A 26,296-nucleotide genomic window follows, 5' to 3' on the forward strand; every position below is an offset into this window, starting at 1 on the left:
TAATTCTATCATCCATGAAAGGAGACAGCCCCCTCATTAAGGAAAAAATTCGCTAGTTCATCTCTTAACTGAAAGGCTTCCGCCGGTCCTCTGCGTACGTGAGTCGTCATTGAACTTAAATTTCTTCTATTTAGGTCCTGTCGCCAATCACCATAGTGAAGCACATTATCTGATCCTTCACGGTCAACATAATTATTAGGACAATACCAACGTTCTTGGTCATTTAGCATTACAAAATTATGCAAAGCAATGCACCCCAACACAATACTTTCGCAATTATCTGGACTGTAGTCCATTGTTCGGCGAATAATGCGCCATCGAGCGCTCAAAATTCCAAAACTATTCTCGACTACTCGGCGTGCCCGCGAAAGCCTGTAGTTAAATATTTGTTTGCTTCTATTTAAATTGGTACCTGAATATGGCCTCATTATATCTCGCCTCAAAGGAAACGCATTGTCTCCTACAAAAAAGTGAGGAAAGGGTTCAGCTCCACTGCGCAGCGGTAATGGCAAAGTATTCGAAATTAGCGATTGCCCAAATTCCGAGACCTGGAATGTCCCTGTGAAATAAAAAAATAAATGCAAACATTAAAGTTCGGATTGCCGACAATTATTTTATTATAACTTGCCTGCATCACTTTGGCTACCATAGCTTCCTATACTAACGGCCGTGAAAGTATATTTCGCGTCACAAGCGGCCATTAAGACTATACTATGAAATTTCTTGTAGTTGAAGAACATCGAACCGGACTTCCTAGGGCATTGTAAGGCGATGTGTTTCCCATCAATTGCACCTACACAATTTGGCATGTTCCACATTGTTTGAAAATCGTTGGCAATATCTTTATACTGCTCTTCGGTGGGTTCCGCTACATAGATAGGTGAAAGCAATCGCCAAAACACGTCGCAAGTTTCCAGAATGATGTTACGCACTGTTGTCCTACCCAGCTTATAGCTCCAGGCTAGAGTTTGGATTGGTGCCGCATGTCCCAAGTGCCTTTAAAATGAAAAAAAAAAATTATGCATTAATTTACAAACATATTGAAAAAACCTTAAATTATCTTACAAAAGGGTCAACGAAATACGCTCTTCGACACCAATACGTTGTCTTGGTTTGCGCAAATTATCAGCCACCAAAGTAAGCAACAAGTTGTATACCGAACGAGTCATCCTTGTGTGTTGGAACAATTGCTCCTCCGTCATGTCCTTTATTCTTTTGAACACTTGACGGTGGTACCCCTTCTTTAACCAATTCCGGTTTATTGGATGGATACCCCACCGCCTAATTCTCTGTTGACGTCGCCGCATTTTACATGCTTTGTACATTTTTATTAAATCCAAAAACATTTTGCACAATCTTAATTTTTCTGTCATTTTTTAGTTTTAAAATTATTCACACAAAATAGCGTTTTCACAGAATTTAAATAACGGAATGAAATTTCAAACAACTTGAGCGACACAAAACGAAATGTCAAAAGAAAACGCGCAAATCAAAACGAAGAAGAAAATGTCAAAAGTGCGATGACGTGCTGAGTAAGAATCTCTACGTTTCTAAGAAAACTAAGTTAAGTCTAAAGGCTCTGTTATGCATACTTGGCATAGCATGCACTGCTATACCATTTTTACGTAGAAATCAAAAACCAACAGACTTCTACGTATGTAGTGCTGTGAGTTCGATAACCGATTACACGCGAGGCTCATTTAACAGATTTCTTATGTGACAGCTCTCAAGCCATGCCAAGTATGCATAACGGAGCCTTAAGTCTTGGCTAACTTACGCTTAATTCACTTTGGTGCAGCGTGCAGCAATAAAGGAAGGCTGACTTCCAAAACGTACAAATACAATGTTTGGATACTGTTCTACTGCGGTATTTAAACTCTTTGCATATGCAGAGTAGCGAAACATTGCAACCATATACATTGCATATTTGGAATATTTAATAAAACAATAATCACCATTTCGGAATTTTGCATTTTTAAAACACCAATGGTAACCAATAACAAACGAAGCATCAACTTTGTTTCTGATGCGCTGACTGCGCTAGCAATGCGTTTCGATAACTTTTCGGAGGGTTTTGGAAAAGTGTACATTGTCAACCAATTGTAGTTCGGCGTTATGGAACATTAAACTTTGTACGTATGCAATGCAATTGACGTTTTGGAAGTCAGCCGAAATGAGCTTTAGTCTGAAGAGGCGCCGTTGCGCCAACACACTGTGCTGATTCCGACAGTGGCGCTGGAGTTAGTGTGTCAGCGCCAAAAAAATTGCGCCGTTACCCAAGCCTACTACTGTCGATTTGTTTGTAAGCAAGTGTCTGTACATGTGAGCGCAGTTTCCGCTCCGTTTTGTAGTTCAGTCTTATGTTTGCCGGTGTGTTTATTATATGTAACATTTCTAAAGTAAAGCGCTTATTGTAGTGTTGTTCTTGTTGTAGACTCAGCGTCGTTGAAATTCGGTGAGTGGCCGCTAGCTGCATAGTGGGCCATGAGTGCTGTTTTTTTGATATTTGTAAGCTGACATTGTTTTAAGTCCGATTTGTGTTGTGCTAATCTAGTTTTTAATTTTGATTTTGTGGTTCCTACATATAGGCTGTTACATGACTCGTTGTTTTTACCATTACAAGGGATTTTATAAATAACATTACTTTTTTCCAATTTGGGTGTTTTTGACTTTGTTTTATTAAATATATTTTTTATTGTATTTGTAGGTTTGTGGGCTATTTTTACTTTATCTTTGTTGTAGAAATCCGATTTAGCCAGGCGTTCTGACAGATGAAGGACATAAGTTACTGATTTGAATATTGTAGGATTTTCTGATTGTTTACTGAATTGCAATTTAGATCTTTTTAATAATGTGCTTACGAAATTATCCGGGAAATCATTGTTTTTTAATCTCTTTCTCCATCTCTTTGTGGTAAGTTTCGTGCAATATCTCCAACATTCGTCGTATACAGCCCATTGCTGCATTGATTATCATCGATTTGGGGTGTTTAGAATTAAAATTGATGATTCGTCTTGATGATGTTGGTTTCTTATACCACCTTAACTTTAATTGATTTCCTTGTCTGATTATTTTGGAGTCTAGATAAGCTAATTTTCCGTTGTCCTCTAATTCTGTTGTGAATTTTATATTCCTGTGAAAAGAATTCAGTGCGTCAAGTGTGTTTTGTACCTCATTTTCATTTACTATGGCAAATAAATCATCCACATATTTCGTTAGTAATCTTGGTGGTCGTCCTAATTTTTTAATCCTGTTATCCAACAACTTTTCCATTATAATATCTGCAATGACAGGTGACGCAGGGGATCCCATTGGCATTCCTTTTAACTGGGTATATATCGTGTCGTTAAATTTAAAGTATCTATTTTATTGAATGCAAAATGTTACTATTTCCATAAAAAATTGTTTTGGTATCGTAGTGTGTTCTTTTATTATTGTCCATTTTTCTTGTATTACGTCAAGTGCTAGTTGTATCGGTATGCTCGGAAAAATACTAAATTATTTAAATGAAAGATTTACAAATATTAAGTATTAGAATTAACGCCAAAATACCTGTACTTTAGAGATGACACCCGCCATTAATACTGGGACATCCCTTTCGTTGATCGATTCAGCCTATTTTCGCCACATTCTGCAGAACTGCGTTATTCTGGAAGTCGTGCATTTTTTGATTTCATATGGGCCTGCAGCTCTGGGCAATGTTGATTCCATTTGGTGTATAAAACTCTTGCGCTTTTTTACACAATGGCTTGTTGCCAAATCAGGCCAAAACAATACAGGCTCTCAGAACAACACTCCAGGTGCAAAAACACGTTCAGAAATATTCGGATTCCTTTTCAAAGTCCTTAGAACATCCTTCTCCGCTATTTTATTTATACTGCCTGATTTTCCGCCAGATTCCGCCTTTCTCTCAATGCTGCAATTTTTCTTGTTATTTGAAAATACATTTTGAACCGTCGACCTTCCAATTTTCAGCAATTTTACTAACCGACTTTGGGAGATGTGTGGATTTTGCATGAATTCGTCCAAAACCAATTTTTTTGCTGAAGTTCTTTACTCTCCACATTAGAGCTGTCAAACTATCGACGATACTATCGATAGTATCGATGGTCTGGTCACTTGAAATAACTATCGATAGTTTTAGTACTATCGCCACTATCGTTTCATTGATAGCGTATTCTCTTTCCTAGCGCTTTTGACATTTGCACGTATTGGTTCAACAAAACATTGCAGCATTATTTCATGAACGAACGAATAAAATAAAGATCACCCAGGACGTTGTGCGAGAGAAAAGTATGTTTTTCACAGTGACGTCATTTTTTCGCCACGGAATGAAACCATGTGTGTGAGAGAAACAACCGATTAAAAATGACGTTATCAACTATTATTTTTTTCTCAAATGCAATTTTAAATACGCGGTTGCCGCGCTGGGTGATCAGTTTAGTTGGTTCATGGCATTAGTTGCGTTCCTTATCTCCCAGAAATAGCCAGAAAAAGTCCGAAGTAGTCAGATTTAGTCCAAAAAGCGTTCCTTAACTCTAAAATAACAGCAAAAATGAGAGAGCAACACTCAGTGAGAATGACTCTCTTCAGTCCGAAGTAGTCAGATTTAGTCAGAAGAATTTTTGCTGGCAAAATCTTGAAAAGTGTCAAACTCAACTGAATTTAAATTAACGGAAATTAAATAATACGCGAAAAGTGAGAATAATGTAAAAAGTAAAAAAATTAATTGAAATTGGAAGGAAGCAAAAAAATAATTGATATAGCAAGTGCCAATATTGTGCTTGTGCTTGAGTGAATGTGTTTTGTACATACATTTCTATTCTTGTTTGACGTTAGTTTTGTTGTTGCCATTCTTTGGACTAAAAATTTGGATTTTGCGTTCATTAACTTTTTCCTGTTATTCTCTTTTAGTGAGTGCATTTTGCTTACGCTCTGACATTTTGACACTTTTCAGATTTTAGTCAAAAAAGATAAGGAATGAACGTATTATTTCTAAAAGCGCAATTTTTTATTTTAAGCGGGGGAATAGCAGAGGTTACATTGCCGTCTTAAGAGCGTGTCAGACCGGGCGATGCAGTATATTTCAAAAGACTGTCAGATTGAGAAATTTCAGAAAGCAGTTGCATGAGCAGTGGCACCTTGCATGTATGTATGTAAAGTGTCTTTCGCTCCTTGACTGTTTACACGGCGAATGAATTTCTAGCAATATTTCTCAATACTAAAATGCAACCGTGAGCCGCTAAAATAAACAAATTTATAAAAACAAGATAACGAAAAATAAATGGATTTAGAAAAACATATGAAATGGGTCGATACTATCGATAGTATCGATAGTCACCCTTAAGACTATCGTAAAACATCGATGGACTTGACTATCGATAGTTTGACAGCTCTACTCCACATCACTTATTTTTAAAGTTACGCATATGAAAATAACTGTAATAAAAACAACGATAGCAAAATCAGCACACTAAATAAATGGCTGATCGTGTAGTCTAGGGATGCACAGCAGAGGTGCACGCAGTCGACGTCGCGGGCAAACTGCGCGCAAGCGAGCGTGCTTGGCGAGGTGAAGTGAGCTGTACGGAGATGGTATCGTATACATATTAACCACTGCACACTTATTTTCAAGTAAAAATGCGTGTATGTATGTATGTGTGTAGGATGCCGAATAAAACACTAGTACTTAGTGGCACAAACGACAGTGTTTATTGATAAAATGTTTAATATTTATAAATTAAAGTACTTAGTGGCACAAAAGTTACTTATTTTTAAAAATGATATTTAGCGATATATTCTAAGCTGTACATTCGCTTACTTCTAGAAAGTAACTGTAACTCCGTTATTTCTATTTGTAGAGTTGCATTTTTCAGTAAGTTAGCGTCGTTTAATTCAGGGTCGCATTGGACCCAGAGTCGTATTCTATCCTAGACGTGCATATTTAAGTAAGTAAGTTAAGTCTGTTAATGAGTATGTTTAAGTAAGTCAAGTCTGTGCTCCCACATTCGGCCATCCTATAAATCATTCGGCCTCGAATTATTGAGACCACAGCTTCATATTTTCAGCAATGCTGATTGTTTTTTTCGGTCCTTCGTGCTCACCCACTCGCTCAACCTCGTACCGCCCGTAGTTAAGACACTTAAGGATTTTATAGGGGCCTAAAAATTTCGGCTTTAATTTCATTTTTGTACCATATTGTGTTCTCAATATGGCCACTAAATCATTCACTTTGTACCTAGCTTCCGGTTTTCTTTGCCTTTTGAAAGTTCTTTTATTTTCGTGCTGTATTTTTTGTATATTTGCTTGAGCAATTTTTCTTAGTTCCTCTCTTTCGCCCGTAAACTCACGCACATCTGCTTCTCTTACTAAGTCGCGTATTTCTGACAAATCATTCACTCTCATCTCACAGCCAGTAAGCAATTTAAATGGGCTGATTTTTGTTGTACGCGGGGGTGTTGAGTTAATGACCTGCTGCACTCTATCAAGGTATTTGTACCAATTCTGTGGGTTTTCTTGACTAAGCTTAGCAAGAATAGGTACCACGATGCGATGCATCCTCTCCACCTGACCATTTCCCCTAGGCACCCCCGTCGCGATCATTAAATGTTGTATATTACACTCAGTGCAGTATTTCTTAAAAGCATCTGAAATGAATGCACCCCCCCTGTCGGAAATTATTCTTTTGGGATTGCCAAAAATCGCTGCTTGTTTTGCCAACTTCTCAATCACGAACCCAGCACTTGTTGTTTTTGTTGGGTATAACCAAGTAAACTTTGAGAATGAATCTACGACAACTAAAATATATGAATAGTTTTTATTTGTTTCATGCATTGGTCCAACGTGATCTATATGATACGTCCCAAGAGGACGATCTTCTTTATCAATGGGGTTGAGAAACCCCTCTTTTTTCCCTGCTTTAGCATTAGTAATAATAGCAAGTTATGCAGCTATTAACTATCCGTCCAACCTTTTCTCTAATCTTTGGTAGTAAAAATCCTTTTCAACACACTCTTGCGTCTTTTGCGTCGAAAAATGTCCCTGATTATGAGCAATTTTTATAATCTCTTCTTCCATTGATTCTGGAACGACAATGAGTTCCTTCGTTGGATTTTTGAACAATATATCGTGTTTAATAAAATAATCTTCGTAGTTGTCTTTCTCTAATACCTTACGTATTGCTGCCACCCAACTATCTGCCAACTGAGCTTCACGGAGTCTATGTCTTAAGCTATCCTCCAAAGTCAAACAATATACCCGGTTTAGAGCGTCCACATGACGCATCTTAGTCCCTGCCCTGTGCTCCAAAGTAAAATTAAAGTCTTGTAAAAATAACGCCCACCTAGCAACTCTGGTGGTACATCTTTTTTCCGCATTGTCATTGTAAAGGCATTACAATCAGTGACAATTTTAAATGGTATTCCCAATACGTACCTTCTCCATTTTTGAATTGCTTCCATTATGGCCAAAACTTCCAGTTCGTATGAGTGGTATCTTTGTTCCATTAGAGTAGTTTTTCTACTCAAGAACTGTAGAGGATGCATCAGCTGATCGTCACTGTCTTTTTGGAGCAAAACTGCACCATATCCATACTTGCATGCGTCTGCATGAATTTCAGTCATAGCTTTTGGATTAAACAACTTAAGTACCGGAGCTCTAACTAAAGCTCGGAACACTTTGAAACTGCAACTTCACGCCGTAACGACAGCGACATCATTTTGTCGACAAATGTCGCCTTGAAGCCAGCTTCTTAAACATTTTGAAGACCTCAGCGACATAGCAAACAGCTGATTTTAAAGTTTGACATTTTGGTATATTTATTTCACAAATTGTGTATTTTTATTTAAGTAAATAAGAAAAACATGAACAATNTAGATTTAATTTGGCGACGTCGACAATTGCAGTCCTGCAGCCAAGATGTCGTGCTGTCGTCAAAATAATTGTGTCCGTAAGAACGTGTGTATTTAAAATTTGACAGATGCTGCTTGTCGCTTGCTGTCGTCAAAGTGTTCCGAGCTCATAACAAATTTTGAATCCTGACGTAGTAAATCAGTTAAAGGTTTAGCTACTAAGGCGTAATTTTCGACAAATCTACGAAAATATGATATCAATCCTAAAAACCTTTGCACACATTTCTTATCTCCTGGTAAAGGAACATCTTTAATAGCTTTTGTTTTTCCTGCTGAAGGCAATATTGTTCCGTTTTCTACAATATATCCTAAAAATTCTATTTGTCTGCTTAACCCCTTGCATTTCGACCATTTGATATTCAAACCACTCTCCGTCTCGACTTTTAAAACTATCCGAAGCTTATCAAGGCCTTCAGCCTCGGTTTCGGACGGAATTATTACATCATCCATGTAAACAATGATGGTCTTATTTTTAATTAATTCCCTTAATACGGCATTGATGTACCTGCAAAAAACCGATGGTGCGTTTGATATACCAAAGGGTACAAAATTAAATTCAAACTGTCCTTGCTGTGTTACAAATTATGTAAATTTTTTTGAGTCTTCGTTTACAGGTACATGAAAATAGTCATTACGCAAATCCCAAGTGGTTAAAACTTTGGCCTCTTGCAATCTATCAACTACGACGTCAACTAACGCCATTGGAAAATTATCACAGCATAAGCGTTTACTCCCATCTTTTTTCGATCCTAGTACTATAGGCGCCGCATACTCCGAAGAACTTTGTCGAATAATACCTTGCCTTAACCATTCATCAATCTGATGGGCCACCACTTTCTGGTTTTCATACGACAAACGCCTAGGAGAATGATATACAAGTATATCATCTTTCAAAATTAATTTCATTTCTACTGGAGACTTAAAATTCTTAACCGGACAATATTCTCTGACCAAGCATCTGACATCTTTGGCGAGATTATCAGAAATATGTAATAGTGATACATCAATCTCCATCTCATCTTGCAATGTACATACCGCGTTAAAATCACGCATCCATGTAGAAATTCCATCATCTTGTTCTTCGTCATTTCCCTCTCTTTTTACATAACTGAGCTGTTTACCACATTCACCTTTAATATTTTCCACTACTTTTTTGTAATCATTTTCAACGTATGATTCTCGTTTTTTAAATATAGCATCTTCCGATGTTATTGTCAGGTCCGCCACTTCTAATACATAAGCTCCAATAATGGCCTCAAAGTTCATATCACTTTCTCCTACTACGTGAATTCAGTTCCACATTATCAATTAATACATTAGTATCAAAACAACCTTTTGCGACTATCACACCCTCACCAACGCCGAATAACTTCTTTTTATTATCTTTCAAAATCAACTGAATTTTACTTTCTAGCAACGTATCATATCGTATTAAACAATAACTACAGCCAGTGTTTACTAACGCTGAAAATTTACGATTACTATCACACCATTCAACGTCTTTAAATTTAATATGATTCTTATCATTCAATGTGTTAACTGCACCACGTTCTTTTTTTACTGCAGATTTTTCTTTACATTCATTGGACTTATGACCCAACTGGTTACACTTAAAGCATTTTATGTTTGTAACCCTACACGTTTTCGCCAAATGTGAGGTACTCCCACATTTAAAACAGGCTTTGTCCTGTGTTTTAGTTTCATCTGTTTTTGTATCCTTGTGACTATACTCGTTCGTTTTTGCAAATTGTGGCTTACCCTCTTTTACTTTCTCATACACCTTTATTTGCAACTTCAATTCATTTATGATTTTTGCTTGATAAAGTATAGCCTTATTATTTTTATAATCATCGATACCATCAATAAAATATTCTATTAGACTTGCTTCATCCACTTTAATTTTCCTGCCTATATCCATTAATGCATACAAATACTCGATAAGGGTTTCTTTTGGATATTTTCTACGTTTCTGCAACATTTTGTGNCCACTTTAATTTTCCTGCCTATATCCATTAATGCATACAAATATTCGATAAGGGTTTCTTTTGGATATTTTCTACGTTTCTGCAACATTTTGTGAATATCCGCTGCAGACACCTTCGCCCAAACTCTTCAATTAAAACTTCCTTCAATTTTTCCCAATTTACTGCACAAGTCTGGCTTCTTACAAATAGCTTAGCTGCACCTGAAAGAAGCTGCTTTGCATATACAAATTTTTGAAGATCAGCATGATTCAATAATACAAGGTTGCATGATAAAAACATAACAAGGTAAAACCATTGAGAGGCAGTCTGACGTTTGCCAACAATATAATTTTAAAATCAAAACTCAAACTCACACACACATTCTCATTTTCAATCTCAAACAACAACAATTGTGAACAATTTAATTTTTTTATTTTCAATTTTATATGATTTTAAAATGTTGGCAAACGTCAGAAAAAAATCATGGCCGACGAATTGAGAGAATGAATTTACCTTGTAATGTTTTTATCATGCAAGGTTGGATAAATATTGACATTTGTGTCAATCGACTGCCTTGTAAGGTTGCATTTAAGAAGGAAGAGAAGCGGGTCACAATTTTATCCTCTTGTGTAAAGGTAGTAGGAAAAGTAAGTAGTCTGGTAGTGCTGAAATGCGTTTTTGTATACAAATTGAATTAAATATATAAAGATGATTCCACTTATCTACACAATAGACAATGAATTAATTTTTTATGGCCACATAAATATTAAAAATGAAATAAATGGATATTCACATAAAATTCTTGCCAAAAAAAAATCTTTGAAGTCTTTGAAGAAATATTCCCAAATATTCAAAATAAACCATGGTTTCATTGATATTCCAGTATATATTTAACAAAATTAATGGAATTCAAACAAATCCTTTATTCAAAGGCACTTTATGAAGAATTATACAAATGGTAAAGATGCAATTGATTTAATGCATATAAATTCATCTTTTAAAAAGTATTATATTTGTTGCATTTAAAGATTGCATGTTCAATATCTTAAATTGAATTACATTTGGTTTTCTTTTTAATTTAAATTTTTTAGTAATGTTTTTTACTTTTTTCTCCAATCAGTCTTGCTAATCATTATATTGGTTACATTTAAAAGTTAGACCTTCAGTATCGCAATTTAATTACATTTGGTTTTTTAAAAATCTAATTTTTGTGGAATGGTTTTTACTTTTTTCTCCAATCAGCCTTGTTAATCATTATATCGGTTAAACTTTAAAAATATGTCTTCAATTTTTTGTAATGTTGTGTACTTTTTTCTGCAATCAGTCACAATCAGCACAAGAATATACCTTTATTAATATTTCCACTTTCGCTTTTATGGAGTGGTATACTTACTTGTAAATATGCAAAGGCTGCACTTGACCAACTCAAAGGCTGCAGGGGTAAAAATATATGCACCAGCAAACTTGGACGGACACCCAAATGATCCTGAGCTTCACAAGAGAATATATTTATTAATATTTGTACTACCATACGTGGATGGATACAGGGATACTAGCATGCAAAACTTACTTGCAACGGCTGCACTTTTTGCAAAATGCTACTATTTGCAAAATAAATATGTAAATTATTGTTGTAATTCAAAATACTTCCATTATTTTTGATTTTTTTGCCATACTTAAGCTGAAATTAGTCAAGAACGTAAACCTACCGGTACGTAAACCCGAGTCAGCTGACACGATCTGTCTAACCAAAGCGCCATGTAAATGAAAACTCAACACCGCAGATTTTTTCTGTAGTTGTAGCCCGTAGCGCAGAAATCTGCGGAATTTAGATTTTTCCGTGTCAGCTGATTTCTCCTTCTTTAGATGGTTGCCACTTCGTCAGTTTTACAGATGGTAAAAAAGATATAAGTTCCTATTCAAATTATGTTTAAACTATTTGAAATTTACTATTGAATAAGGTTTTTGTTGAAAACTAAGTAGTTTATATTTAGCTAAAATCTATTATAGCACGAAAAATTGTAGTTGAAAGGTAAGTTTATGAAAAGGCATTAGATGGGTGGCAACAGTGTAGTAAGCAACACTAAGGGCCTGTGCCAATCGGTAACTTTTTTCTCCGTGGTGAGACGGGGTGGAAAAATTTGCTATGGTGTACAAATAAATTGAATTTTGCTGTGCCAAATGCAAAGTAAAATTTTGACAGTTGAAAAACCAAACAAACGCTCGTGCGAAAGCTCTATTTTTGTGTGTTGCTGAAATTCTTAAAATTTATATTTATTTTATAATTTGCAAGTAACGTAGGCTTTTTTTATGCTGTTTCAGCTTTCATTTTTATGTTCACTCCTTATTACCGCCAAGCAATATTATGTGTATACATGGTTATAAGCTGTCGAAATTTTACCTAGCCCCATGAGCTAGGTAAAATTTTGACGTTCGTATTCACCACGAGAAGTGTTAAATTTTTACTTTGATCCGTCAAAATTTTCTATTTTCTATCAATTGGCACAGGGCCTGAGGACTCCAGTAATCGACAAAATTCTGCGTATACAGACTGCGTTTAAGTATACGTTCTGCGTTCTCGACTAATTTCAGCTTAACTTGAATTTGCTCAATAAGAAAATGAATTTTCTCGAAACAATCGATGAAAATATCGGCAGTGTTGCCTGTTGAACTTTTTATACGAAGACAATATTTCTCCTTGTATTTTAGTAGTAGTTTTTATAAATCAAAAAAGAAGGCAACAAAGGCTAAGGCAGAATGCGGGAGCGAGACAACTGCCAGGTTATCCAACCTTGTATTATTGAATCATGGAAGATCAGACCAACGCAATATATCCGCATTCATTTCAAATTCTGTTAACCACTGTTCAATATCATCCTTATTTGTACCACTAAATCGAGCTATACTATCACCTAAATCCTTTAATGTAAAACCAGGGCGATGTTGGCACGGCAAGTGAGACACATCTGGACGCATATTTAAGGCATTTACTTCTTCATAAAGTGATTCCAGAGATTCTTCATCTTCTTCCTGACCTACAGAATGCCCGAAATGTACAAGCAATCTGTCCTGTAATTCTTTTTTCCGTCCACTTGTCGACAACCCACACTCCCTTAATTTTTCTTTTAAAATATCAACTGTCAAACGAAGTATAGTCGCTGTGTCCATTTTAATATTGAATATAAAATCTTGTGTGCTAAAAAGTAGATATAATGTGTTAAAAGTACAATGTTTAACTTAACCAAACTAAGAATAATAATTAATTGTTCCTTTTTGCAAAATAATTAGTTTTTCTTCTTATGTATTTCTATGCGTTAAAATCTCGCAAAATTTAAATCTTAAATCCGCAACATTTACCAAAGTTTGTTTTACTTTTTAGTTACTTTACCGACCCAAATGATACCATAAACTTTATTTTAACATAGGATTAGTTTAGATTAAATAAAATTTAGACATATCTGAAATTCTGCTTTATAGTGCTCAATCCCACGATGCTTAAGTGGTGATATTTCTGCTAATGTCCTGGTCAGCTTAGTAACGGCCTTTTTTAGTTTTGCAGTTTGGTTTTATTTATTGAACATCTATTTGTATTATTTAATCTGCTTTTGCTTTATTACATGTGTTGGCATTTTGTTTTCGAAATTTGACTCGCTTTTAGTTCATTTTTCTCAACTCAAACAACTTGCTCGTTCTTACTTTTGTATTCTTGTTCACTTATACGAACTCGTTTTAGTTCACTTCTTCGTATTTCAAATATCTTACTCGTTACTTTCTGTTTTCTCACTTGTTATTTCCTATTCTCGCAATTGCTTTTGCGTTTTCGCTCACTCCTTGGTTATTTTAATGTCTCTCACTTGCGTTTGCGTTTTTGTTCACCTGCTTGTTATTTCCTATTCTCTCAATTGCTTTGGGTTTTCGCTCACTCGCTGGTTATTTTAATGTCTCTCACTTGCGTTTGCGTTTTTGTTCACTTGCTTGTTATTTCATTTTCTCTCAACTACTTTTGCGTTTTCGCTCACTTGATGGCTGGTTACACACACAGCTTCACATTTCAAATATTTGCTTTTGTGTTATTTTTCACTGCTCACTTGCTTCTGTCAAACAGTTTGCCACAAGTAGCTTTTGCGTTTTTTTTATCTTTCACTGTTGATTTACTTTGTTTTCACTGCTTCAAAATTCCAATATTTGCATCTTTTTTGGAATGATGGTTTTTGTTGACTGCTGCTTTATTCTAGGGGGAATTCAAAATGTCGTACAAATTCGCCTTGCTTTATTCTCTGCTTTCTGCTCTAGTACTTTACTCGTTAGTTGCGCTTCTCTTATTTTCTTCTGTACCTTTACTCTCTGTTCTTCAATTCAAATTAATTCCAATAAGAATTCATAACTGCCTTTCGAGGTTTGCATTGGAGCGCTAGGGCTCCGCTGAACATTTTGTTGTATGCAGAATCTTCAGCAAATAATTACTATCTATTTTTTATTGTGCAATATTCACTTCACCAATTGTTTTATTACGAGTCAAATCGCACTCGTATTATTCAAAGAAAGTAACTTAACGCCACCGTATTAAATTCTATTTATTTCATGCGGCCCGTCACTTCAGACACCAAATGTAGGATGCCGAATAAAACACTAGTACTTAGCGGCACAAACGACAGTGTTTATTGGTAAAATATTTAATATTTATAAATTAAAGTACTTAGTGGCACAAAAGTTACTTATTTTAAAAAAGAAATATATTTAACTAAGCTGTACATTGGCTTACTTCTTGAAGGTAACTGTAACTCCGTTATTTCTATTTGTAGAGTTGCATTTTTCAGTAAGTTAGCGTCATTTAATTCAGGGTCGCATTGGACCCAGGGTCGTATTCTATCCTAGAGGTGCATATTTAAGTAAGTAAATTAAGTCTGTTAGTGAGTAGGTTTAAGTAAGTCAAGTCTGTGCTCCCACATATATGTAACTAAAAAATATTTCATTCCACAATCTATGCTTATGTATGTAGTAAATTTTATTTGTTGTTTTAAATGCTGCCCTAATATAATATTCACATATTTACATATATGCATAGGTACATATGTACATACAATTATTAACATACTTTCGTACATAATCTATTGATTACATTCCCACATTTTTATGCACAAAAATGCATGTTTTGTATAGTACACTCGGAGCGCTCGCTCGTCGCTCACTCGTCTTACCTAGCAGAGCGAGTATGCAGACAGCAACTCGCCTCGCACTGCGAGCGAGGCAACAGACAACAGCCTCGCTCGTTTAATAGGAGCGCGAGCAAACAAGCAGCGCTCGCTCGTTTGCCGAGCAAGCCAAACTTCTCGTTCCTCGCTTCAATGCTGCTACGAGTACGAGCTGCGTGCGCCTCGTTGCCTGCGAGGCAATGAGTAGGAGTTTGCTCGCTCGCTCGCTCGAATTCCGAGTTTTTGCCCACCCTGGATGATATATATACTGACTTCAGTAAAGCATTTGATAAAGTATGCCACTCGTTCCACCTAATTTTCTACGTTGGATCTCTTCATACCTCTATGATAGATCACAAAGGGTAATGTTTAAAAATACTATCTCTGACGTTATTGATGTTACTTCAGGAGTCCCTCAAGGTAGCCACGTAGGCCCGGTTCTGTTCTTGCTTTTTATAAACGATATTTCTGCAGATATACAACTTTCAAAAGTTTTAATGTATGCAGATGATGTAAAGCTTTAAAAATCGTACGTTCTGTGCTCTCTTGTAACCGGTAAATTTGGTTACCATCTCATAAGTTGGTAACAAAATATTGCCCCGTGAAATATGCAATACAGGAATTTCCACAAATATTCATTGCTGAGTTGCTGAATATTTTCACTGCATTACCAACGTACCTAAAATCGCGGTGACAAGATGTGGTAACATTTTTTGGTAATAAAAATTTCCGGTTACAAAATCTTCAGTAACGTGCAGAATAGGCCTGTAAGTCTTAAGAAATGTAAAGTAATGTGCCTCTCGCGAAGAGCTGTTCATCCCGCTTCTTATACAATAGGTAACCATAACCTGGAACAGGTATACAATTTTGTGGACCTTGGTATCAAAATGGATCCTAAGCTTAATTTTAATCTTCATATTAATGTGACAGTCAACAAGGCTAAAGGTGTACTTGCATTTGTGAAACGATGGTCAAAAGTATTTTGTAACCCATATATCACTAAAACCCTGTTTACAACATTAGTTAGGCCAATTCTGGAATACGGTTCGGTGGTTTGGAATCCAAGGTATCAACTTTACTCAGACAAGATATAATCAATTCAAAAACAATTCCTACTTTTTGCTTTAAGAAATTTCCGTTGGGATTCTTAATATAACCTTCCACCTTATACGAGCTGATTAAAACTTATTAATCTTCCTACACTTTCCAGCCGCAGGAAAATGCTTAGTACAATTTTTATACCCGAGCGCACTTGTGCACAAGGTTATATTAACTTCGTTCACATAACGGTTGTTTGTAACAGCCAAAACGAATCGAGATAGATATAGACAAATGTATACATAACTGCTCAGAATGAATAGAGAAGTCGATTAACCCATGTCTGTCTGTCCGTCCGTCAGTCCATCCGTCCGTGTACACGATACCTCGAGCAAAAATTGAGATATCTCAACGAAATTTGGTATCCAGGTTTCCAATTATCCAAGGTAAGGACTGTAACCACGCCCACTTCCCATATAACGGTACGAAAACTGCGATATATTAGTAACTACTGGAGATTATTCACTCAAAATTGATATTTACAATAAGTTTTAGACGAAAAATAAGAATATTATACATTTTTGGAAAATGGGCGTAGCCACGCTCACTTATGGTTACATGTGCATATCTTGCTAACCGCTGCACCAATTTCTTTCAAACTTGGCCCAGTAGTTGACCTTAATACAGCATACGAAATGGCCGAAAAAATCGGACAATAACCACGCCCACATCCCATATAACGGTAATTTACAGAAATACAAAATCTTCGATAAATCAGTAAATATTAAAGCTAATTTATTCAAAATTGATGCTTGCAACAATTATATACCAAGAAATACGTTTATAATAAAAATTTGGATAAAATTACTTCCGCTTTTCATATAACGGTAAATTTCAGAAATGCTTGAAACTTCAATATTTCGAAATTTAACGACGCTAATTTTCTCAAAATTGATACACCCCGGCTTACCATGTAGCGGTAGCATTCGGAAAGGTGAAAAACATATATTTAATACTTGTCCCGGGTATTTAATGTTCGGCTCCGCCCGAACTTAGACTTTCTTACTTGTTATAGTTAAATTACTAACAGGCTCAATTTCAAGTCCGCTTCTTCTGGGCGAAGTTAGCCTGAATGTTCCCTCCCGGGTATCAAGACACTTTTGTCCCCTATTTCTGAAAGCTTGCAAATCTAATTTTGAATTGCACTACCCACTCCGTTGCTTATGCCAGGATTTTCACTCTCATTCCAGCACGTTTGATATATCAGATCCGCTTTTCAGCATTAAGAAATCGATACTGTCCTCTCTCAATAAATGAATCATTAAAATAAAGACATAAAATCGGCTGATGAATTTAGTTCTGTAGCTGAGCAGTTTTAGATCTCGACACTTAACCAACTCCTGCCTATCGTGACTCGGCACAAAAATTGAAAATACTGGTTCCGTACGTTATGCGGACTGCGCCCCTCGTGCGGATGCGCAGGAATGGAGGTTAAAAACCGTTGAGATTATTATTATTAACCAATCTGGCCCATAAGCTATCTGCGTACAAAATGTCATGCAAATACGTTCAGTCGTTTCCGCGTGATGATTTCCCAAACATCCAAATATACAAACTTTTACATTTATAATATTAGTAAGATAAGATTAGGGCGGGTCAATTTGTATGGATGGATTTTTTTTCGGCATCGTTGCTAGCAGATTCGGTTTCTTTATAAAATTCTAAGAAAAAAATTCCTCCAGACCATAGCTCTCAAGTCAGATAAGATAATTTTTAATTGATGCTAAGTTAATATGCAGATTAATATTTACTAAAGTGTTACGAATATTTTTTTTTAATACAAATTTGTATTTGGGGGTTTTTCGATACGAAGCATTAATTTTTGATACCTAATTCTTATTTAAAGAACCGCAAGATGGCGCTACAAATCAATAGCTCAGTCAAGTTAGTTCAAAAAATAAGGTAAGCTTACAATAATAAGCATAAAGCTAAAAATTGGTACGAGTATTGCGAACACTATTACAAATGGAATGTCAAAAGTCCCCACCGATCCCACGTCTGCAAAAAAAGTTATTCAAGGTCACATAAATTGCTTTTTTGAATTTTCTAGCAAAGCGGTAACGTTTATCATAAAAATAGGTAAGCCGGAAGTATAGATCATACAATTATCTATAAAAACTGTTATAACATTTTTCTACCTAAGGATTACCATTTCTGAGATATAGCGATTCGAAATTGTAGTAAAAGGTGTGTACTTTATAATATGCAAATCATAAATTTGTAAAGAAACTTTTTGTATGTATCTCTACTTAAGTGCTCATAACTTTTAAGTTTATTACTCAATTAAGATGAGCAGGGCCTTATTGTATTAAATGAGGAATCTTGCTTTGACGTGCAGGAATCCAAAAGTTAACAGGTTCTTTCATGTTGATATTTTTACCGAATGTTACTTTTTTTATTATGTACATAGTAAGAAAAATTCGGTTTGTATGGTAGGTAGATATGTAAGGGAGCGCCTCATTACGCTGCATTACAAAATTCTACATCGCGAAATTCTGCAAAATGTTAAAAAATTCTGCTCGATCAAAATTCTGTGTTTTTTTAATTCTGCTTTTTCTAATTTTTCTTTTTCAAAATTCTGCTTTTGAAAGTTCCGCATTTTGAAATTCTGTCTCACAAAATTCTGCTTTTCGCATTTTCGTCTTTCAAAATTCGGCTTTTGTGGTAGATAAAATCTGACAAAATTTACCATATTCGTATCTTTGGCTGCGTGCCAATCGGTAAATTTTTCTCCGNTACATTTATAATATTAGTAAGATAAGATTAGGGCGGGTCAATTTGTATGGATGGATTTTTTTTCGGCATCGTTGCTAGCAGATTCGGTTTCTTTATAAAATTCTAAGAAAAAAATTCCTCCAGACCATAGCTCTCAAGTCAGATAAGATAATTTTTAATTGATGCTAAGTTAATATGCAGATTAATATTTACTAAAGTGTTACGAATATTTTTTTTTAATACAAATTTGTATTTGGGGGTTTTTCGATACGAAGCATTAATTTTTGATACCTAATTCTTATTTAAAGAACCGCAAGATGGCGCTACAAATCAATAGCTCAGTCAAGTTAGTTCAAAAAATAAGGTAAGCTTACAATAATAAGCATAAAGCTAAAAATTGGTACGAGTATTGCGAACACTATTACAAATGGAATGTCAAAAGTCCCCACCGATCCCACGTCTGCAAAAAAAGTTATTCAAGGTCACATAAATTGCTTTTTTGAATTTTCTAGCAAAGCGGTAAGGTTTATCATAAAAATAGGTAAGCCGGAAGTATAGATCATACAATTATCTATAAAAACTGTTATAACATTTTTCTACCTAAGGATTACCATTTCTGAGATATAGCGATTCGAAATTGTAGTAAAAGGTGTGTACTTTATAATATGCAAATCATAAATTTGTATAGAAACTTTTTGTATGTATCTCTACTTAAGTGCTCATAACTTTTAAGTTTATTACTCAATTAAGATGAGCAGGGCCTTATTGTATTAAATGAGGAATCTTGCTTTGACGTGCAGGAATCCAAAAGTTAACAGGTTCTTTCATGTTGATATTTTTACCGAATGTTACTTTTTTTATTATGTACATAGTAAGAAAAATTCGGTTTGTATGGTAGGTAGATATGTAAGGGAGCGCCTCATTACGCTGCATTACAAAATTCTACATCGCGAAATTCTGCAAAATGTTAAAAAATTCTGCTCGATCAAAATTCTGTGTTTTTTTAATTCTGCTTTTTCTAATTTTTCTTTTTCAAAATTCTGCTTTTGAAAGTTCCGCATTTTGAAATTCTGTCTCACAAAATTCTGCTTTTCGCATTTTCGTCTTTCAAAATTCGGCTTTTGTGGTAGATAAAATCTGACAAAATTTACCATATTCGTATCTTTGGCTGCGTGCCAATCGGTAAATTTTTCTCCGTGGTGAGACGGGTTGGAAAAATTTACTAATGGTGTACGAATGAATGAATTGAATTTTGCTGTGCCAAATGCAAAGTAAAATTTTGACAATTGAAAAACCAAACAAACGGTCGTGCGAATGCTTTATTTTTGTGTTTGCGAAAATTGTTAAAATTGATATCTACTTTATAACTTGCAAGTACCGTAGGCCTTTTTATGCCGTTTTCAGCTTTCATTTTGATTTTGACACTTTATTACCGCCAAACAATATAAGGTTTGTTCCACAAGCTACTCGAAGACACTTCGAGTTGCACATATGTACATACGTGTTCCACAAGTAAGTTTTAGAGTTTCTTTGATATACGCTCAAAGTTTGAACTTTGATCGAGTTTTTTGAGAGATCGAGTAGAGTGTGGAACAAACCTATTATGTATGTATATATATATATATATATATTTAGAAGCTGTCAAAATTTTACCAGCCCCATGAGCTAGGTAAAATTCTGATGTATGTATTCACCCCGAGAAATATTAAATTTTTGGTTTGATCCGTCAAAATTCCATCTTCCGACTTACATAAGTAATTTCGTTTTTAATAATTTTTATAAGCTGCTTCTTTTTAATTTCTTATAATCTTTTCTGGTAATTTGAGATTTTGCAAAAATAAGTTCTTGTCAATTCAATACAAGATTATAGAAACTGGGAATTGCTTCCTACAACAACTACTTTTTGCGGCGATGCCACCCTTCGCCACGGTTTTACGTTCTAGAAAAGGTTTCTGTTTCCGATGATGCTGTCATGCAGAATTTTGATTTTCAGTATTTTTAATTAGTTTGGAAAAACTTTTGTTACTGGAAATAATCATAACGCGAAATATTCTCCTGAGTACTTTTAAAACAGAATTTTGTAATTCAGTATTTTGAAAAGCAGAATTGTCAAAAGCGGAATTTTCAAAAAGCAGAATTTTGAGAAGCAGAATTTTGTTAAGCGGAATTTCGTGTTCCGAATTTTGTAGTACCAGAATTTTGATACCAGCCCGATATGTAATATGAAAAATTTGGTTTGTATGGGAGGTGCCACGCTCTTTTTTCCAATAGCTCCCATTTTTCTCCACGAGTATTGATTTCTTTATCCCCATACCAAGTTACAGTACTTTACCACGAATACTTCCAGAGATATGCAGTTTGAAAAACTCGGTTTCTAAGGGAGGTGCCACGCCCGCTTTATATATCTAAATATTTTTCAGCCTATATCTTTGGAAAGTTTGCAGTAGGTGTCCGAAATTTCAAAAAAATTGGTGAAGCCTTTCTCGAAATGTTCGAACAGAAAACCCGATTTCAAAATATATACATATTAGTATAGATATATTTTGTAGCGCCTTCTTGTGGTTAAATAAGAAATGGATATCAAAAATTACCCTGCAGAGAAAGCTACTAGTTGTGAACTAGAATTCTACCGGTTTGCGTTGCAGCCGAACTAGTTCACGTTCTATGCTATGCATCAGCATCTACTAGTATAAATACTAGTAGCATCATACCAGTTGATGAGACAGTCTGTCAATTCATGCCCCGTGAAAAGCATAAGTGTGCCTTTTTGCTTGCGACGCTCCAGCAGTCACAATGGCCGACATAGCAAAGCACTCGCGTGGTAAGCCTGAGGTCCCAGGTTCAAATACTGGCGCAGGGAATTTTTTTTATTTTCTATTTTTTATTTATTTATATTTTTTTATAAATTTATTTTTTTGTTTAGGCTGTTTATTNGCAGGGAATTTTTTTTATTTTCAATTTTTTATTTATTTATATTTTTTTATAAATTTATTTTTTTGTTTAGGCTGTTTATTGTAATTTTTAAAATTAATAAAAAATATTTTTGTTTAATTTCTTTGTTTTTATAGTACAAGCATTTCTTCCTAAATGTTTTTTTGCAATGCAATTAGATTTTCAAATTTGTTATTTATTTATAAATTGAATAAATTATTTTTACTTACATTTATTTAACTTTAAAAATCTTAACCACCTCCAAGCTGCCTCGAACCTGCGATTTCAGAACCAGAACCAGTAGTCTTCACGTGACGCCACAGCCGAAATTTGTAAGAAAAGCAATTAATTGCGTTTGCCTAAGTTCTTCGAAATTGTCGAACTGGTAGGCACATACTAGTTAATGAACTAGTATTTTTTCTAACTGGTTTGGCATTTCACTGTAGGGTAATTATTCGTACCAAAAAACCCCCAAATACATATTTGTATTAAAGAAATAACATTCGTAACACTTTAGCAAATACTTATGTGCATATTAAATTAGTATCAATTAAAGATATCTTCTTTTAAAATTGCGCAGGCTCGAAATTAATTTTAGGGCTATGGTCTAAAGGACTTTTTTCCTACAATTTTATGTGGAATCCGGATCTGCTAGGAACCATGTCGAAAAAAATTTACCCGCCCTAATGTATATTAAGGTTACTATATGAATGTTACTTCTTTACCACTGAAATATATGTTTTGAATTCTTTGGGAATTTTGTGGAATAAATTTTTAAGATGCGGGTAATTAAGGGATTTTTCGCCGATTTTCATGGGTAATTTAGCAGAGAATATCTGGCAACACTGCTCTGATACTTTTCAATAGAATCTTATGCATAAGCGTAACGGGCATGTACATTTTATATTTTTTGTACCAAAACATAATTTGGACCGTTTATGTATTTTGACAGTGGCATAAGTAATTTCATGCCGTTTGACTTCAATGATCCAGTACCAATACCACACAACAGGGGCGTGCCGTCTCTTTTGTCCTTGTGCGTTTTTTGATTGGATGAAGGCACGCCCCTGTTGCGCACTTTAGCCACAATTATAACGAGTTGTCCCTCCTTGTTATCTACGTTNAAGGTAGTTTCATTTAATGACATTCGTTGTTGTTGTTAACCATTTGACTTTTAATAAAATTATGCATTTCATCAAATTCATGCTACCTGATCACTAGAAAAAATATTTTTTTTTAAGCAGAAGATTTTATCAGTACATTAAAAGATGTGGAATATGATGAACTAGAAACTTATGCCGGCTAAATGGGGTAAATTTTTTTCTTGTTTTTTTCTCGGAATCATGCTCAAAAGTTTCGTTGAGCCGTCAAAACAAATCTCAGAAAGTATGAGCCTGCACTTTTCGATTTCCCATAAGAAGAATACAGAAAAAATTGTTGATTTATCGAAAAATTACTTCAGACCTTTTTTGTAAAACGTTCAATTTTCTACAAAAATACCACAAAAAAATGTACAGTACTACGTATCGTTCGTTAAATCAGCAGTAAAAAAAAAAACTTTTCGATTTCCCATAAGAATAACACAGGAAAAATGGTTTTTTTTACTTCTGATTTTTATATTTAACGGACTATACATTATACTGTAAAGATATTGAAGTATTTTTGTAGAGAACTGAACGCTCTGCAAAGAAGGTCTGAAGCCATTTTTCGACTTTGTCTTCGACTAAATTTTGACCGAGTTGACTTATCAGGGTTTGAAAAACTTTCAGCACAGCAGCAATAGCACTACCCATGATACAAAAAAGAAGGTAGTTTCATTTAATGACATTCGTTGTTGTTGTTAACCATTTGACTTTTAATAAAATTATGCATTTCATCAAATTCATGCTACCTGATCACTAGAAAAAATATTTTTTTTTAAGCAGAAGATTTTATCAGTACATTAAAAGATGTGGAATATGATGAACTAGAAACTTATGCCGGCTAAATGGGGTAAATTTTTTTCTTGTTTTTTTCTCGGAATCATGCTCAAAAGTTTCGTTGAGCCGTCAAAACAAATCTCAGAAAGTATGAGCCTGCACTTTTCGATTTCCCATAAGAAGAATACAGAAAAAATTGTTGATTTATCGAAAAATTACTTCAGACCTTTTTTGTAAAACGTTCAATTTTCTACAAAAATACCACAAAAAAATGTACAGTACTACGTATCGTTCGTTAAATCAGCAGTAAAAAAAAACACTTTTCGATTTCCCATAAGAATAACACAGGAAAAATGTTTTTTTTTTACTTCTGATTTTTATATTTAACGGACTATACATTATACTGTAAAGATATTGAAGTATTTTTGTAGAGAACTGAACGCTCCGCAAAGAAGGTCTGAAGCCATTTTTCGACTTTGTCTTCGACTAAATTTTGACCGAGTTGACTTATCAGGGTTTGAAAAACTTTCAGCACAGCAGCAATAGCACTACCCATGATACAAAAAAGAAGGTAGTTTCATTTAATGACATTCGTTGTTGTTGTTAACCATTTGACTTTTAATAAATTTATGCATTTCATCAAATTCATGCTACCTGATCACTAGAAAAAATATTTTTTTTTTAAGCAGAAGATTTTATCAGTACATTAAAAGATGTGGAATATGATGAACTAGAAACTTATGCCGGCTAAATGGGGTTAACGACTAGGTTTCAGAAAGCATGAAAAAAGTATATACTTACATATCGTCGCTTAAAGTACAAAACCGCGTATCGTCGTTCTGCAAAACCGCGTAACTGACATTTGCTCACACAAGCCTTATCCATTCGTCCTGAAATGCGATTTATTTGTAAAAAAAGAACCATTTTGAAATATGAGTGTCTTTACACTCTACAAAGTAATTTATGCAACCTCACATACGCAGTTGTGCATTTTGTTGATACATGGTTTTGTACTTTAAGCGACGATCTGTTAGTTGTTTATCGGAGGGCGGTCTATTCAAGCCGACTTCAGGTGTTGTGCATAAATTAAAAATTTATAAAATTTAATGATGATGCGCTAATCATAAAACCTAATTTTTTGCATAATCTTATGAGAAATTTAAAAGTAAATTTGAACCAAAATATAAAAAGATTTATTTGGGAAGAACATTCTTTAGAATTTGTTTTTTAAATCGCACGATTGCAATAAAATAACAAAACAAAAAAAATAACAGAATAATGCGCGCGTGGTTTTTATTACAAAATGAAAAGAACAATTACGATGAAGCCTCCTTTAACAGTTTACATTTTAAATATTTTTAATAAAAATAGGTGCCAACCACGTAAGTAAAAAAAGTACCAAGCACTGATAATGGTTTTTGATTTCAAATGTTATTACATTGGTATAAATATGGGAAAGAAAATACTCCGATTTATTATTTTAATATTATCAAAGTGGCAAGGCCGTTGAGTATACCCACAATTTATGAAACTTCAAGAAATTGTATTATCCGTCAAAAGTTGTTTATTGAAACTACCTTGTTTTTTTGTATCATGGCACTACCATTTTTGCTTTTGCTTCGCTTTGAAATTTTTGATTTCAATTCCAACTGCTTTGATTTTACTGTGACTTTGAAAATTGTATTTTACTCTTTAATCGGCAGCTTAGTGAAAAGAATTTATTGCTATTGATTTGCTATGATAGTGCTTTTGCCGTGCAGAGATCTTCTTGGCTGTGCTATGCAAATTAAGCTATACGGTGACCATAAATATATTTTGAAAATGCAGGACAATTTTTCAAAAAATTTACCTACATATAATTGCGTAGTATAAAAATTACAAAAATATACTACATATATACATTCCTCGTCATTTGAATAGCGCACCCCTTTTTTGATTTTCTACCAGACAAAGTATGCTTGACAAAATTTTTATATGGAAGAAAATGCGCAACACCGTCAACCAAAAAAATTGTCGCCCCTATGTTTATTTCTTTTTTCAAATTTTCAACAATTTTTTAAATGGGATGTAGACGTGAATATGCTATATTTTTATAAAACGTTAATGAATATTAAACAAACAAAAGGAAAACTGTACCTACTTAGTATTAAAAGGATGCGCTATTCAAATTCCAATTCCAATTTTAAACTTTAAACATAAATCACATTTGCTTCATTGGTATTAATCTTTTAGTAATGAATATTTACAAAATTATAGTAAGGCATATTACATTATACTTTACACGAAATATGAACCTCTGTAAAGAAAATTTTTTGGGCAAACTTTGGGTCGTTGAACACGAAAAAAAATACCCATGGTTTCAAAGAAGTGTTTTCGAGGTTTGTTCGAAAAACGTATTTTTAGTACTTTTTCAGTTATTCCTCAATATCTCATGAAACGACCAACAGTTCGAAAGGTATTGATGGGCTCTTTGCAAAAATATATATTTTTTGTGCAGATTGTGTTCCGTAACATCTACATTTCTCATCAGATTTTCATTTACTGTAAAAAGAAAATGATTGAAATTT

At 34.4% G+C, this 26,296-nt stretch overlaps 3 protein-coding genes across 3 annotated transcripts in view; all 3 read right to left on the bottom strand.

Annotated features, from left to right (window-relative positions):
- Window positions 1–617: 617 nt before the first annotated feature.
- Window positions 618–1,169, bottom strand: LOC108361926 (uncharacterized). The gene is made up of 2 exons (XM_017614703.1): window positions 1,066–1,169; window positions 618–996 (listed from the first exon to the last, which is right to left on the bottom strand). The coding sequence occupies exons 1-2, from the start codon at window positions 1,167–1,169 to the stop codon at window positions 618–620; spliced, it is 483 nt and encodes a 160-aa protein (XP_017470192.1).
- Window positions 1,170–8,492: 7,323 nt separating this feature from the next.
- Window positions 8,493–9,176, bottom strand: LOC108361927 (uncharacterized). The gene has a single exon (XM_017614704.1). It carries the CDS (start codon window positions 9,174–9,176, stop codon window positions 8,493–8,495), a length of 684 nt encoding a protein of 227 aa, XP_017470193.1.
- Window positions 9,177–12,679: 3,503 nt separating this feature from the next.
- The window catches only part of LOC108361928 (uncharacterized), a 20,225-nt gene continuing 6,608 nt past the window's right edge, over window positions 12,680–26,296 (bottom strand). The window contains exons 5-6 of the mRNA XM_017614705.1: window positions 14,627–14,745; window positions 12,680–13,070 (exon numbers count right to left, since the gene is read on the bottom strand). Of these exons, the coding sequence (XP_017470194.1) occupies window positions 12,680–13,070; window positions 14,627–14,745 (510 nt within the window). The remainder of the gene's footprint in view (window positions 13,071–14,626; window positions 14,746–26,296) is intronic.

The sequence above is a fragment of the Rhagoletis zephyria genome, unplaced genomic scaffold (genome assembly GCF_001687245.7).
Source record: "Rhagoletis zephyria isolate East Lansing unplaced genomic scaffold, Rhagoletis_zephyria_1.1 Rzeph_scaffold_00884, whole genome shotgun sequence".
NCBI lineage: Eukaryota > Metazoa > Arthropoda > Insecta > Diptera > Tephritidae > Rhagoletis > Rhagoletis zephyria.

Excerpts from the sequence above, each read along its gene's own strand:
- LOC108361927 (XM_017614704.1), bottom strand. The coding sequence starts at position 9,176 with ATGAACTTTGAGGCCATTATTGGAGCTTATGTATTAGAAGTGGCGGAC.
- LOC108361926 (XM_017614703.1), bottom strand. The coding sequence starts at position 1,169 with ATGACTCGTTCGGTATACAACTTGTTGCTTACTTTGGTGGCTGATAAT. Across the intron at positions 997-1,065 it reads CGTATTTCGTTGACCCTTTT|GCACTTGGGACATGCGGCAC; the intron begins GTAAGATAATTT and ends TTCATTTTAAAG.